The 14479-nt window shown below is 38.2% G+C and overlaps 1 protein-coding gene across 1 annotated transcript in view; it reads right to left on the reverse strand.

Moving 5' to 3' along the window:
* Positions 1-5019: 5019 nt before the first annotated feature.
* The window catches only part of LOC136856085 (HEAT repeat-containing protein 5B), a 33066-nt gene continuing 23606 nt past the window's right edge, over positions 5020-14479 (reverse strand). Inside the window, 13 exon segments of the mRNA XM_067133712.1 lie at positions 5020-6039; positions 6579-6724; positions 7173-7383; positions 8102-8253; positions 9161-9397; positions 9704-9878; positions 10462-10574; positions 11184-11305; positions 11478-11640; positions 12298-12561; positions 12829-12931; positions 12933-13028; positions 14214-14362. Coding sequence (XP_066989813.1) covers positions 5863-6039; positions 6579-6724; positions 7173-7383; positions 8102-8253; positions 9161-9397; positions 9704-9878; positions 10462-10574; positions 11184-11305; positions 11478-11640; positions 12298-12561; positions 12829-12931; positions 12933-13028; positions 14214-14362 — 2108 coding nt within the window. The 3' untranslated portion in view covers positions 5020-5862.

The raw sequence follows: 14479 nt of genomic DNA on the forward strand, positions 1-14479 counted from the left end.
CCTAAATACAGTAAACATTATAGCACGCAAAATTAAATTGTTTAGAGAAAAGTGAGCCTCCTTTTGTTCTTAAACAAATAGAGACATCCTTCTTTGAATAGGGAAAAAATACTTTAAAAAAGCCAAACTTTTTCTCGATCACTTACCTGTGTGTGATGCCCTTGGTACTTATGATGGCTGGACTTTTAAAAACCTATGAGGAGGCTTAATAGCCCTCCTCCACCTCCTTTCCATTCTCCTCCTCTTTTTCCTCCACCAGCTTGACTGTGATTCCCAGGAGACATTAAGTAGTAAAGTGGCTGTAGGAGGCATAGAGGTAACCCAGAGTGTCATGGTCGTCCAAGTGGGGCAGCAAAATCAGATTCCAAGCTGAACGACTGAATTGCCAAAGAAGTGGATGACAATGGGTTTGGGATAAAAAAGCTGTTGAGGGTACTCTGACAATACAAAACGATACTGCTTTGCAGTGATATTCTGCCAGATTTCTCGAACTTCTGCCGCTAAGCCCAAGGCCTTGGGGCAGTTGCTAGGATTGAAGTTGGGTTTCCCATGATCTTGATAAACATATTGAAGACCATGCACATGTGCTTGTATGAAGGTGCTCTCTTTGAAATAGTCTTGTCCCCATCATCATAGTCTTCTTCTTCAGGGGCTCCCTCATTACCAGCGGCAGCTGCAGTAATTGCCTTGCTGTCTGATAAAAGCTGGAAACCAGGGTCACCACTGTCATTATCCTTGGGAAAGTGGTCACTTCCCTTCATGAATGTGGCACAGAAGTTGTCAACTTCAAACACCTGGAAGCCCATTGTAATCTCTTCTCCCATCAGGATATGGTTCCAAGCTTCTGCGAAGTTGTAAATGCCAGACTTCAGCAAACACCTTCAAAGATTCTCCAGTGTCCATTCCCCAGTCTATCCAAGCCTTGCTTTTTCTCTTCCTTGTCCTTGAACACCACCATCACCTCCTCCAGGAACCTACTACAGTATAGCTGTTTTATTGATCCACTGGCTGAATGAATGCAGTATTAGAGGACAAATAAATGACCCTAAATGCAACCTTTGTCACCAACCAGTGGGGTTGCATTAGTGTGCACAGGTGCTTTTTCCATGAGAAGCAAAGCCTTCACCCAGTGTCTAGCAGTATCAAGGTCCTGTGTTTGATGATGAACAATCTCCTTACAAAAAAGTGATTATGGAACCAATTGGTTATGATCTTGGAAGTGAACCAAGCTTTTGCCAAATGATACCAAACCACTGGGAACCTATCCACCAACCCACGCAGGGCATATGATTGCTCCTGCGATCAAGAATTCATCCAATGTAAATGCTGCTTCCCTGCATCTTGTTAGTTGATGTTGGAGGTCAAATCCTGAATATGCTGAGAGGGACTAGCTTTTCCACAAGGACCAGATTCCCTATTGCCACTTTGCACCCCTTGAAAATGGACGGAAGTTTGACTTCAGCTGTTGTAGTCTGACCTCCAAAGGTGTTACCTTCTGGATGGTGGCAATGCTCATGCCAGGTATGGTGCCTCTGTGGATGGGGTCAAGTCCAGCTTCCTTGAATTGACCTGACTTGGAGGCCCATGTCCAGGTTTTTGGCCAAAGCCAGGTAAGGATTGGCTGATATGAGCCAGCCAACCAGGTAATGGCAAATACCCCCTTTTAAGCCCTTTGTTCCACCAGTAATTCTGGTAAATTTTGGCTGGCCAGACAAAAGTACAGTTGCTTCTTGGTTGCCAGATGGATTGGAATGCAGAAATGTCTTTGAACCCACTGACAACAAGAAACCTCCTTTCTAGATGGACCTTCTTGCTGACTACATCATTTCCACCATGGAGGAGGTCACCCTCAGTGAGTTAGGTCTGTTACCAACCTGTCCTCCCAAGGCGTTTGGAGTGACAAATTGCCAGCTTTAGAACCCAAAAGACAACAGGAACACTCCATCTATGACTTCCTTTTCCAGCGTGATCTGGGCTTATTTATTGAAGAGGACTCAAACTTGATTGGCAGATGAGAGAGATTGATAATTTCCTCCTGGAACGGGAAAAGGTAATTCTGTCTCAGGATGTCCTGCCAGGATGTGCACTTCTGTAGACAACCACTGCTGAGGAGTGAGGCAGAATAGGCAAAGGTTGGTCTTATCTTTTTCTAGTTCCCTCTGCCTGGGGACTTCAAGGCAGTCCCTGTTGCCATTAAAACGAAAGGGCATCCAAGACTTCCTCTGTCAGTCGAATATGAGTAAGGGGTGTCTAATGGGAGGAACCACGCTGATGTGGGGTAGCAGAGCTTGACCTTCTCAGTTGAAAGGATCTTGACTTTAAGGGTGACTTACTCCACTGTGAGCTTCCAGGAAGTGCAAGGGCCTCCTGTTTAGGTTTGTTGATGCAAGCTTTCTGAGGAGTTGCTCGAGCAGTTATAGTTTAGATTGGCTCCTTCTCTCAAGGGCCTATGCTTGTTGGCATTATCTAAACCCATTTTGAGTCCTTTCAACTCTGAGAATATTGACTATAATCTTGCTAGGATATTTTAACGAGGACAATTGGTTCAGTCTTGCCTTCTTTAAAATCCCCATCAAAAGATGGCGAGTGTTAGTATTGACCTCCATTGAGACAGAAGGCAGTGGAGTAGGGCTCTTGTCACTTGGCCAAGAGTTGTCCTCCATCAGTAGACAAACAACTTCCAAACGTGCTGAAGAGTTGCAGTATCAAGAGCACTCTTCCTTGAGTACAAACAAGTGTGAGGTTGGCTGGTGCCAAGCAGTGTGCTCAGTGTAATGACAGGCAAACAGACCTGGTAAAGGGTAGGCTCGAGTTGGTCTTTGCACAGCTGAAACTATCTTGTATTGAATACACTTAGTGAATGATGGGTTCATGTTTTGAGGAAGCATGGTTGACCCTGACAAGGGTGAGAATCCCTTGAGTAGAATATTAATAATGAAATCAAGAAATCTAAAGCAGAAAGCTAGGTTCATATTCCTTTAGTAAATGAAACACGGGTAAGACAAAACTCCTTTCACAAAGAAGCCAAAATGCAAAATGATTGAATTCTTGCCCAAATAACAAACAATAAACAGCCATTAGTTGGTTTTACGTGTGCATTCATTTAAAATAATTAGTTAAGGCAAAGAGAGAAGCAGCTTAGCATGAGACGAAGCTGGTAGAAGAGTGTTAAACACTGAGGTGTGAACGTAATGGAGTTGTGCTGCAGAATGTGTGTAGATGCAGAGTGTCACAGCCAGTCAGACGAAGCAATCATGTTCTTTTCATGATAGGTTAATGCAGCTGGTATTAGTTCTACATGGAATAAGGTTTCTTATGATTGATGAGCCATATTTTCATTAGGCGAGATTTATTGTATTAAAAATATAGACATCACATTATATAATACAGTCTGGTGTTTTTTTTGGTGCCATTTCCCTTACTATTGTCATCTTTGTTCAAATGGTAAAAGTTTAAGATACAAGTCCATCGTTTTGTGATACCTTGATTTCATTTGAAGCCCTTGTTTTTCCTGCCATCTGAGTGGAACCTGCATTGTGGTTGCCTGACATTTTGTCCATAAGTATCCGTAGATTTGTGACCCCTTTCAAATAGTTCCATGCAGTTGCATGAGGAAAAAGAGCTATTATTGAAATCTTGAATGTTTTAATTAATGAAATAAATTTGAAGTAATAATATGAAACAATGGTAAATAATTGTTAAATATCTGATTTTTCTGAAACTAAAGATAACAGTAAGTACAGTACTGTATCATAATATTTCCTTTTTATTTTGTTTTTAACATGTTAACAACAAGATGAAATAGGCATTTTAACATGTTAACAACAGGATGAAATAGGCAATTGATGAGGGGACAGCAGCAGTCTGTTAGAGAATTAGGTGCTGTGTGAAGGCCTAAAAAATGATAAATAGGACATAGGTGAAATTCTAGACCAGAAGAGAATGAAGAGAACTCATTTTACATTTAACTGAATCTAGAAAAAGTCTCGATGTAAAACATTATTTAGCTGTCAAGTTTTGTATTCAGCTGCTTTTGTGAAATGTTTTGTATTTGGTTGCGTTCATGAAATATCCAATTTGTAAAGTTGTTTGCATTTTTCGTAGGTATATAAACTGGCGGTAAACATGACTAACAAGGTATATAAAGCTGGGAGTTTTATGAATTACACCATCCATTCTTCCTTCAGGTTTAGGAATGAAGCAGCTGATGGGTAAAACCTATATGAAAGGCTTTGGTATGTATACCTAGGAAAAATACAAATTACTTTAAAAATGTGTGCTGAATGATACTTCTTATATGAAAGCCAGAGAGTTTGTATCTCCAAAGGGTCAAATTGTTGTATATATTTTTGTTATGTTTGATTAACTCTGTTTAGCAGTACCTGAGTTTGTAGATTATATATTGTTAATGTTGTAGATTGGACAAGAATATGATCATTACCATGAAATAATCACATATATATTTGCCGAGATAACAGAATTTGTTACTTTGCAGATTCTGACAGTAATGAAAAATGAGGTAAAAGATTGCAGACAAAGGTGAAAACAAGTCGAGAAGTGAGGGCTTTCAGCATGTGAGATATTGGTTGCTCTGTCTGGGTTCGCTAATCTGCATCATTTGATTAATTTGGCACACATCTACCCTGACCAGGTGTTATGGGCATAAATTAAATGAGAGGTTAGTAACTTATAACATTCAAGGTTTCATTTTTATGACAAAGTTAATTGGTTTACTTGTCACCCTCCTCAATTTTATTTCCAGGTCCCCATAGCTGACAAATTAGGCAAATCTTGTATTACAGTGAGGTTACTGGAGGTGGCAGTTTTCATTTAATCCAATACAATCTTTCACTTCCACTTAATTTAAGCCATCTTCACTACTATAATAGGTGTTTAACCCTCCATTGGAAAGATATGAGGACCAATTTCCAAAACCTCTTGAAAGCCAGTCTTACTTTATATCCTTTGTGAGATTCACAAAGAAATCTTCATCCTAAGGCCAAAACAGAAATGCTCAAAGTACTTAACTAAATTTTATTGCTATATCTTTAAAATCTTCATACATTAATATGATTAAATTATTTTCTATTATACAATAATGTCATTTTATATATGATTCATAATTATTGAAACAGTATAAAGCCCACCTACACAGGCCAATACTATTGTGGAGGAATGAGGAAGCTATCACATAAAATGGGCTATAGTTCAGAGGCATATATAATTAATATAATGTCATAAATAACCACTTAACAAAGTACAGGGTACTTTCCGTCAGTTAAGATATGACAAAGGCCTCTCTTTTAATCAATACTTTCTATAATTCTCTCTCTCTCTCTCTCTCTCTCTCGCTCTCTCTCCCCACTCTTAACCTTCGGAAGGTCCCCTGCACAGCAAGCAAATTACGATATATGTGTGCACTCAAGAGCAGTTATGCAACTTAATTTTAAAACTTCGCCAATGTTTAAAAGTAATAAAATTTATATAAAACTTTATAAAATCTTCATGCTGTAAAAATGGAATCCTACTTATAAGTGAACTAAGGTTAAATTACATAACTGCTGTATTTATACTTGACAGCAATGGCACAGTATGTTTAAAGCTTTCATAACACATATTAGAACAGATAATATTGCAACAGAGAGTAAAGACTTCATAATCTGGACGGGATCTAGTGACCTTAACATGATGCATCTAGTGTAAAGATTTCTTTCGAAAATGATAGGTAAGACATAAGCAAATCAGATCAATGCATAATGTTAAATAATACCAATTGACTCCTCAAAACTACAGCCATATTTTCTGTTCATTTTTACAGAGCACTTGCCTAACAATTCATACCAAAATCTAATGACTATCTTCTTAGGTCTTTGACGCAAAGTTCGAAAAGTCCGTTTTTAACTTGATAGTTGGCTGGTGTTGCTGTGAATCTTGGGTCATGGGGTTCTCGATCTTATTCCGAGCTTCTTGCTGACCTCTGACTGCACTCTCCAGCCTCAACCTAAGGTCAGGCTTGGCAGTCAGAACTGCACGGAACTCCTGCAAATCAAGGAACGAGGCTTTGTGACAAGTTGCAACATCATGTATTATATCAATCCATTTAAAAGAAATGGAACTACCATAGAGTTTCATTGGCATTTCAGGAAAAATAAGAGCAATGTGGAAGCAGTAATGTTGTCCTGAACAAAATCTTGACTCTAAAGCCTCTTCCACTCGAGGGGCAAATGCACGTTGGACAGACACTGTTACCAATTTTGTAGGTGGATGTCAATCACCAGTGTAGTTGACATCACAGACTACCTGCCTTGGACTGTTTACCTGCCTTGGACTGTTTGATCTGGTAACACTGTTTAAAAGCGAGAGACTTATGGTCAAATCCGAGTGCCCGTCGTGTTTTCCCCCTCGTGTGGAAAGGGCATAACAGCTCTAGTATTCATTACAGGGCATCTGCATTCAGTCCAGAATTCATATCCTATCCTGACATCATCCAACAAGTACCTCCTGCTATGCAGCACAAAGAAGGACAAAGTGACACCAGATTTAGGGAAATTAAATAAAAGGAAAAGGCCCATTCATACCTGAGGGTACTGAGGTCCAATCTTCTGCAGCCTGGCCAAGGCATACTGATGAAGTTGCCTCGTCGGTGGGTTCACACTACTAAGTCTATTGCTGTCCTGCAAGGCACCAACCATTACACCGACTAACACCCCAACTAGCTCATTTCCTGTGGAGTAAACAGGGAGCAATTACAACTCTGATCATGTAGAAATATAAATAAATTGAAATATAAATTAAGTACAGGTGTATGTTATCTTTCCTGTATTTCACAGTACCATGCAATGTTTCTACTAAACTTGAGTTATTCAGCTGTGGTACTGAATACAATGTATACACAAGTAAGAGATCTGTGAAAATATGACCTGTTTCCAAAACTTTTTTTAAACTTGTTTTCCTCATAGGTGACTCCTTAAGAAAAATAGGTATGGCAACTTAACAAATGAATCAATGTAAGGTAGAAAAATATTTGCCAAAAGTTATATCTTCTGCCATCACATCACACCGCATCACAGGTTTTTAACATAAAATGTTTACATTAAATATGTATGACAATGTTTATTTACATTAAATATTTAAGACACAGATGGTGCATACTGAAAATTCTAAAAACCTACTGTGTTCAGGTAGAGTTCTTGGAATAAGAAGTTCCATGGCATTCAGACTTTCGGTGATAAGCTGCAACTCGGCTTCACTGCTGACATTCGAGTGAGCTTCGTGCAGGTACTCCAGGATACGAGGGGCCAGGGCATGAATAAAAGGTGTTGATATTTCTCCTTCGTTATGGCTAAAGATAGATTCCAGGGTCTGTACACACTGAATGCGAACCTAAGGAATATGATACGTTGAGAGAAAATGTTTTACTAAAGAATAGTTGAGAGAAAGTTTTACTAAAGAATAGCAATGAACAGGTAAATGTTTGTAATCCAATAATTTTTTGAAGGCTGGACTTTTATATTGTATTGTATATAGAAATTGCTGAATCAGATACAATAACAAATACTATGCCTAAAAAGTTGAGCTCTTTCTCAACCAATTTGCTACTTCTTAACACTTGAATTCAAAGAGAATGGTATGTTAAATTCAAACTATCCTGCATTAATATCAAAGAGAAACCTAAGGAGTTGCATTAGAACCTACATCCTCAAAGCATAAGCCTCCTAAATTGAAATTCAAAAAGGTTGTTCTCAACAAATAATTACATTACACAGGCATTTGATGTTACTCTTCAGCTGGTTGGTCTTGTACCAGTATGAGCTCTTGCTCAAGCTAGCAACGACGACAAAATAGACATTAGAATCATGTACATGGAAAAACCATAAAGTAACAGAATAAACAGCAAAATCCCTTTCATTTTTCCAAATAACTAATTCTAATGAGGGCTACAAGTATCAAAGTCATTAATCAATAAAAGAAAATATAATGAAAGTCAGTCACGAGACAAAAAAATTAATGAAGGAAATAAAGAGAGTCACACTAAAATAAAGGCATGCAAAATATATTGATAAGCAACAAAAATTAGACTAAAACTTGAAATGTTACTTACATCAAGTTGCTGATGTTGCGTAGCCATTTTGAAGAGATTAATTGCTGGGTACTGCAAGTTGTGAGGTCGACTGACTGAAGGAGGGGCATTTAAAATGAGTTGGGCAATGCCACGCAAAACTAGAACTTCATCTGTATTCCTCTCCTCTTCGCCTGTAGAAATTACAACATATTACTATGCAATACAGTAATAGTAATTCTATTTCATGTCATCTAACTCAAATCAAACACAAGTAACCATTACAATCCTCTCAAGGGGTAATCTGTGGAGAAAGATTTTTTGGAAAGCTATCAGAAACAGCTTGAGTACCTCTAAGAATGCATACTGTACATTACAAATATTCCAATGGTGTTTTTATCTTGCAAACAGAAAGAAGGCTCATTTTATTACGTGGGATACGAGTGGATGGTCACTCATGACGAAGGACCAAGCTAGTAAGATGAAAGTATGTAAAAATAAGATAAGAGTACTCTTTCACCTACAATAAAAGTCCAAACACTGCAGAAGAATGACTTGCTCAGAATGAATAATGAATGGACTGGTGACTGTCCTCTGTCCTGGTGAGCTCAACAAACAGCTTGTCTACTTTTTAGTAAGTGGATGTTTACAACAATTTTACCAAACGTAGGCCTTGGGACTAGTAACAAGTGATTAGAGTTTGGGAAAAATCTGTATCTGAATAAGACTTCCTTGAGGGACTGGATGGTTTGCTCAGTCCTAGTGGAGATTTGAGATTTCCATAACCTCTTCCCACTAGTTACTGTCAAAAAATTCATTTAACCAGACAAAAGTCACCATCTAAGATTCTCAAAGAGCTGAATGACCCATTTCCAAGCAAATTGTGAAACTGGAACTAGGGGTCCCAAGGATGCTGAACAGCGCAATAGTAAGTTTCAAGAGGATGTATGAAAAGTAAAAAGAAAAAAATGTGGATGATGGCTGAACTGATATTGCAAAAAGCCTAGTACACCAATTCTGATGGGTTTCTATCACATCTGCATATCAATGCATATTACATTTATCAGGGTTGTACAGATTTATAAATACAACGTGACTTACAGGTTTTGCTCAGGTCAATAATATTTGCAAGAGCAGACTGAAGTAAATTACACCACTGGTCCTTCGACCTAGGATCTCTTGCATAAGGATGACGTGCAATGGTTGCCAGCGCATCCAGAACGATGGTCATCGGACCAGGGTTGCTATCTGGGACGCGCGACGGTCGCAACTTGCTCCCACACTCCCGTAACACACCAGTGATTAGATACAGCACAGTTGGTAAGATTGCTACTCCGCCTGTAAATAAAAACCAGCATCAACATGGGCAAATAAAAATTAAATATTAACAACAATAAAGAATATGATATAATGCATATAAATAAATTTTTATATATTTATGTAAGATTTCCATACAATGACAAAATGCTGAAACAAATTTTGACCAGAAACAGTAATTTCTTTTTGTGGCCCCATGAGTTAATATGACATTCTCTGACATCCTTTGGTAAATGTTTAAAAAACTAAGTCCTGACATCCCGAGTACAAATGTTTAAAGAAAATTAAGCACTGAGAGTGCTAAAGCTAAGCAAGTAAATATCTTACCAGCTGGTGAGCAAAGATTTGGCAGCGCAGTTAACAAGGTGACGGTTGACGATAGGAGAGATTCTATCTGATTCAATTTTGCGTGGTGACGTGGAGGCGCTAACAAGGATGGGGCCGACGCCACTACCTGAGGAGCTAACCTAGGCTTGTGTCGAACTAGAGTACAGAGACACACCTGAAAAGTATGGCGATGTTATTCAACTTCAAGATTAAAACCGAAATTATTATACACTGATTCTTTTATTGCAGCAATGGACTGATTGATATCCTGATATGAAATACACCAAATTTTTGTTGTAATTTAATATTCTTTTAATATATGAGCATTCCCAAGATAAGCTTGGTAGTAAGTGGTTAATTGGGGGAAAACAGGTGAGTTAACCTGTTGATTTAGCCCCTCTAACCTGTTAATGTACCATTTTGAAGTTAATATACCATTTTGAACTGTACTCATTGGAACAATCCATGGAATCATGTTTTTCCCATCAGAGAACAGTTGGTAGCAATTTCACCATCCAGTGAGGAATAACAGCACACTATGTAGATCTCTGTTGTCTAGTTTTCCTATATTTCCCAGTCCAGCACAAACAAATTAAAATGCTTAACAGCTGCAAAAGGCACAATGGAACAGAAGAAACCCAGAATCCATGGCATCATCTCTTTGCCAACCTGAGTCCAACCACAGACCTCTAGCGAGATGGAAGGAGAGACCTCTCATTCCTGACAAACCAAAAGAACGTCACACAAACTATTCTTACCTGCAAAGAAGTGAACACCAAAGACTGAGCCGTGTTAATTTCACCGGACTCCTTGCCCTCACCGAGGAGATCTGCTTCACACCCTTCACATTCTTGATTAGCAGGTTTTTCCTCTGAAATAAAGGGGAGTTACTATGAATGAAAGGCTTCTCAAATGTGAGACATTTGATCACGAGGTTACACATAATCACGATGCAAATATGGGTCTTGTACAATGTGTACACAGTAAATATTGCCATTATTACTGTTAAAATTATTAATAAAAGTAGGTTAATGAGACCACTGAGTCATGTTTCTACTACTCACAGGGCTGTACGGAAGGATCTGTTCTTACATGTAAACTAAAAATTGGAGTGGGGCTAAGAGGTTGGACAGCTAAGTAGGAGATAACTAAATGAAACTGATGTACAGTCAAAAAGGAGACCCTTACAGCTGGGGCCTAAGAAGGGATTCTCCGGAGATCATTTAGTAAATTAGTATCACCTACCAAGCACATAGCAATACGAGAGTACAACTTTAAGAGGGAAAACACAACAAGTCCTAGATATTTCTTCATGAATTAATGTCTTATTTATTACTCGGCTCTGGAGGTTTCTCAATGATTACTTAAATAACAAATCCTATATAATACTAGGCCCACAAAATCTATTAACGATTAACAAACCTACTATACCCATTACATGCTTTAGACCAAGCAAGCACAACATACAAACCCTTCTCACCTTTATGCCTCTTCTTTTTCCTTTTTTCTTCATCCAGGTGTTGTTGAGCAGCTCTGACAACGAGGGAGACGACTGTCACGGCCATGAGGTGTATATCAGTGTGGTCAGAACTCAGGATTTGTCTGTGAATGATGAAGAAATTCATTGAAAATGCATCCCATGGAAGTTATTTCATTAGTATTATTTTATTTTATTATTTTATTTCAAGGAGCTGAACGACTAAAAACAAAAGTTGTTTAAAGAGCTTCATTCTGTTAGAAGAAAACAAAGTACACTGTAGACTTTAAAACATACCTGTGCATCACTGTAGCTATCTCAGTAGAGAGACTGGCATTTGGACCAATAACTTTCACAGTCCACGGGGAAGACAGAAGAGTTTCTAAAGCACGTAAACACACGCCAGTGCGTTCAGGGTCGTCGTTACTCAGAGGACTACAAAGCCATTCTAAACAAATACCTGCAATTAAATGAGTGTAAGAATTCACTCATGGTTGTATTTGTAAATTAAGACAACACACAGACTTTGACTCCTTCCAAGATTGAGAGTAACAGTAAAACTTTTACTGAAAGCATTTGCAAAGTCAATACCCTTTACTTAAATACGAAACAATGTCATCAATACCATTTGTTAATCCCTGTATATGTATAGATGTACTATCAAAGGAAAGGTTTTCCACGAACTCATCTAAAATAAGCCAACATGACTTGACAGATATAAACATACATAATGGAAGCTTAGCCGATTAGCTTGAAATAATACACAAACCTACATTTATGTTAAGAAAAAACATTAAAAAATGAGAAGGGACATTACTGTTTCTACTAACACCATCAATTAACAGTATTATAAATATAATTTGCATTTAGCAGCAAGTTACGTCTCGGCTAAACAGACTTATACTTTTATCAGCTACATTATCTTCATTACATTACATTTTCATACAAATTCCTTAAATTAAATATTCAGTGTAGAGTACCAGTTAGTTTTGGTTAGGAACTAGGTGGAATTACTGTCAGCTACAATACGGGGTCTTTGATAGTTAAAAGATTGTTACTTTTCAGAAAGCATCTGTTAAGCAGGGGTACTACCTTTAATAGTACAAATTATACTCACCTAAGAGTAAATAAAAACGTTCATTGTTTATATTTTCAGGAGTTTTTGTCGGCGTAGTGTTGGTCTGTGGTAAAGACGAGGAATTGGCAGCATCACAGTCTTCATTGTCCAGATCTCCAACCTTGTCGAAGCCCCCAGCACTGAGCCACAATGCCGCAGCATATAGTAAGGGCGGCCATGCACTTCTGTAGTACGGTCTGACGCCATCAATGCTCTCGTTGGAGTAGAAGGCTCCTCCATCATGTGGTAACTGACTAGAAAACTCTGAAAGAAAAGAGTAACAATTACATCAGGCTATGAACTCTGCATGACTTTATACAATCATATCTGTTTGAAGCTTTCATGGAAAGGGCAGGCATAAAATTGACATCCGTGTCTTGTATGAAAAAGCAAAACATTACTGAATCTTGTACAAATGAAAAAATTATCTGACTCAAAACCAACAAGAATATGCCAAAGAAAACTACCAAGTATACAAAATTCACTTTTATATTTCACCAAAGAATCTTACAAAACATGAACATCTCTTACCAGGAGGCAGAGAAAGGAGAGCATGGTCTTTGAGAGCCGCCAGCCAAGACTTGGATAATGCCAGTAACTCTGGCTGTACCAAACTCAGCAGGCTTTCCTCAGGACGACTGCGAGTCTGTTTCCGACTCTGGCCGATCATCTTCAGCAAGATTGTTGTTTTCAATGCTGCCATTCGCTCCTTTCAGAGCAACAGCATAGACCTGCAAAATTCAAAATGATTTGGTTTTGTTTTTCCAGGGTCACCTTGACTCCTGTGGGTACCAGAAGATTTAGACCCAAACCTACTTGGATGAGAACTATGAGAAAGGAAGTTGAAGATGAGTGAGATTTGTGGAAGATAAAGCAAAGGAAAGACACAAGTGGTGGAATTTCAGAGGCCTTTTGTATCACACAGAACTGGAGGTAACAATGATGATGAAATAAACTTATATACTATATATACAAAATACTTTTTAAATTTTCAATATCAGCCTTAATACAGAATGAAGGACCTTGCATGAATAATGTTGTAAGTTATTACTTCAATAAATGTGATATTGATCTATTCCACTTCCTTTCTCCTTTGTACTACAAAGACATATATATATATTCCTTTACTATTTAGGGTTGAATCACCAAAAGGTAAAAGTACCACAAAGAGGTATTTTGTGAGGCTACCAATTTTCATCTCAATTCTTTCCTACCAGACCCACGAAAGCCTAGAGATGTGACTTAGTGGGCTGATAATGTTACTTTACAATAATAGCCCTAATTAAAACAAATATGACTACTATCGTAAAGAATTATTGCAGACTACCCAAGTAGATTTATACAGTTTAATCAGGCTGGTTCAAAAGATTTGCTCTTCAATTAGAGGTAAAAATGAGAACACTTAAAAAGATACAGAAGATGAACAGCCAAGAGGGAAAAAAGCACTGGGGATGGATAGCATGTAAAGGTGCATGATAGGGGTTTCTGGTAAAGAAAAAAAAAATTAATTACTGTACATTATGGACAAACACGAAAACAAGCGCTATAAAAAAGGGTAACCGAAATCCTAATTCCCCATCCCACACAGCAATGCATGGTAGTCCTTGCTTTTTCTTGTCCTTTTACAATCCTCTCCACTTGTGACAAGCAGAGAAAAGTGTTCTAGCTCGATGGTATGGTGAAAATGGATGCTTGTAAGGGCCTTGAAACATTACCTGACCTAATATCCAAGTCCACATGTTTTTACAATAGTTTTAACAGCATTACCCCATGCTACCAAGTGTCCCCTGCATTCTTTGTAAACCTGTACATGCTGTAATAAATTATTACTTTTAATTTACTCATTTTCTGGTGTCCTCAAATCTGTTTACATTTTACATATGACAGGAGCTGATGAAACAAAAATAGTCGCTTACCTCTGCCCATGCTTTTAGAATGGCGAGCTTTTCTAACGTTGAGGCACTTTCATTGTAGAGACCCTTTGTGTTGCCTTTGTTCAATTTTGCTAAAGATGACACGAGCAACTGGTGGACTCGTCGAAGGTCGTTCAGATCTCTGGCAACACCTGAAATTGAACAGAACATCAACACACTCATATTTAGGAAATCTGTCTCTTGTAGAGATACTACCATAAAATTATAACAGCAATGATTATGTTAACCTAGAAAAGAGAGGAGAGACT

The sequence above is a fragment of the Macrobrachium rosenbergii genome, chromosome 34 (assembly GCF_040412425.1).
Source record: "Macrobrachium rosenbergii isolate ZJJX-2024 chromosome 34, ASM4041242v1, whole genome shotgun sequence".
Classification (NCBI taxonomy): Eukaryota; Metazoa; Arthropoda; class Malacostraca; order Decapoda; family Palaemonidae; genus Macrobrachium; species Macrobrachium rosenbergii.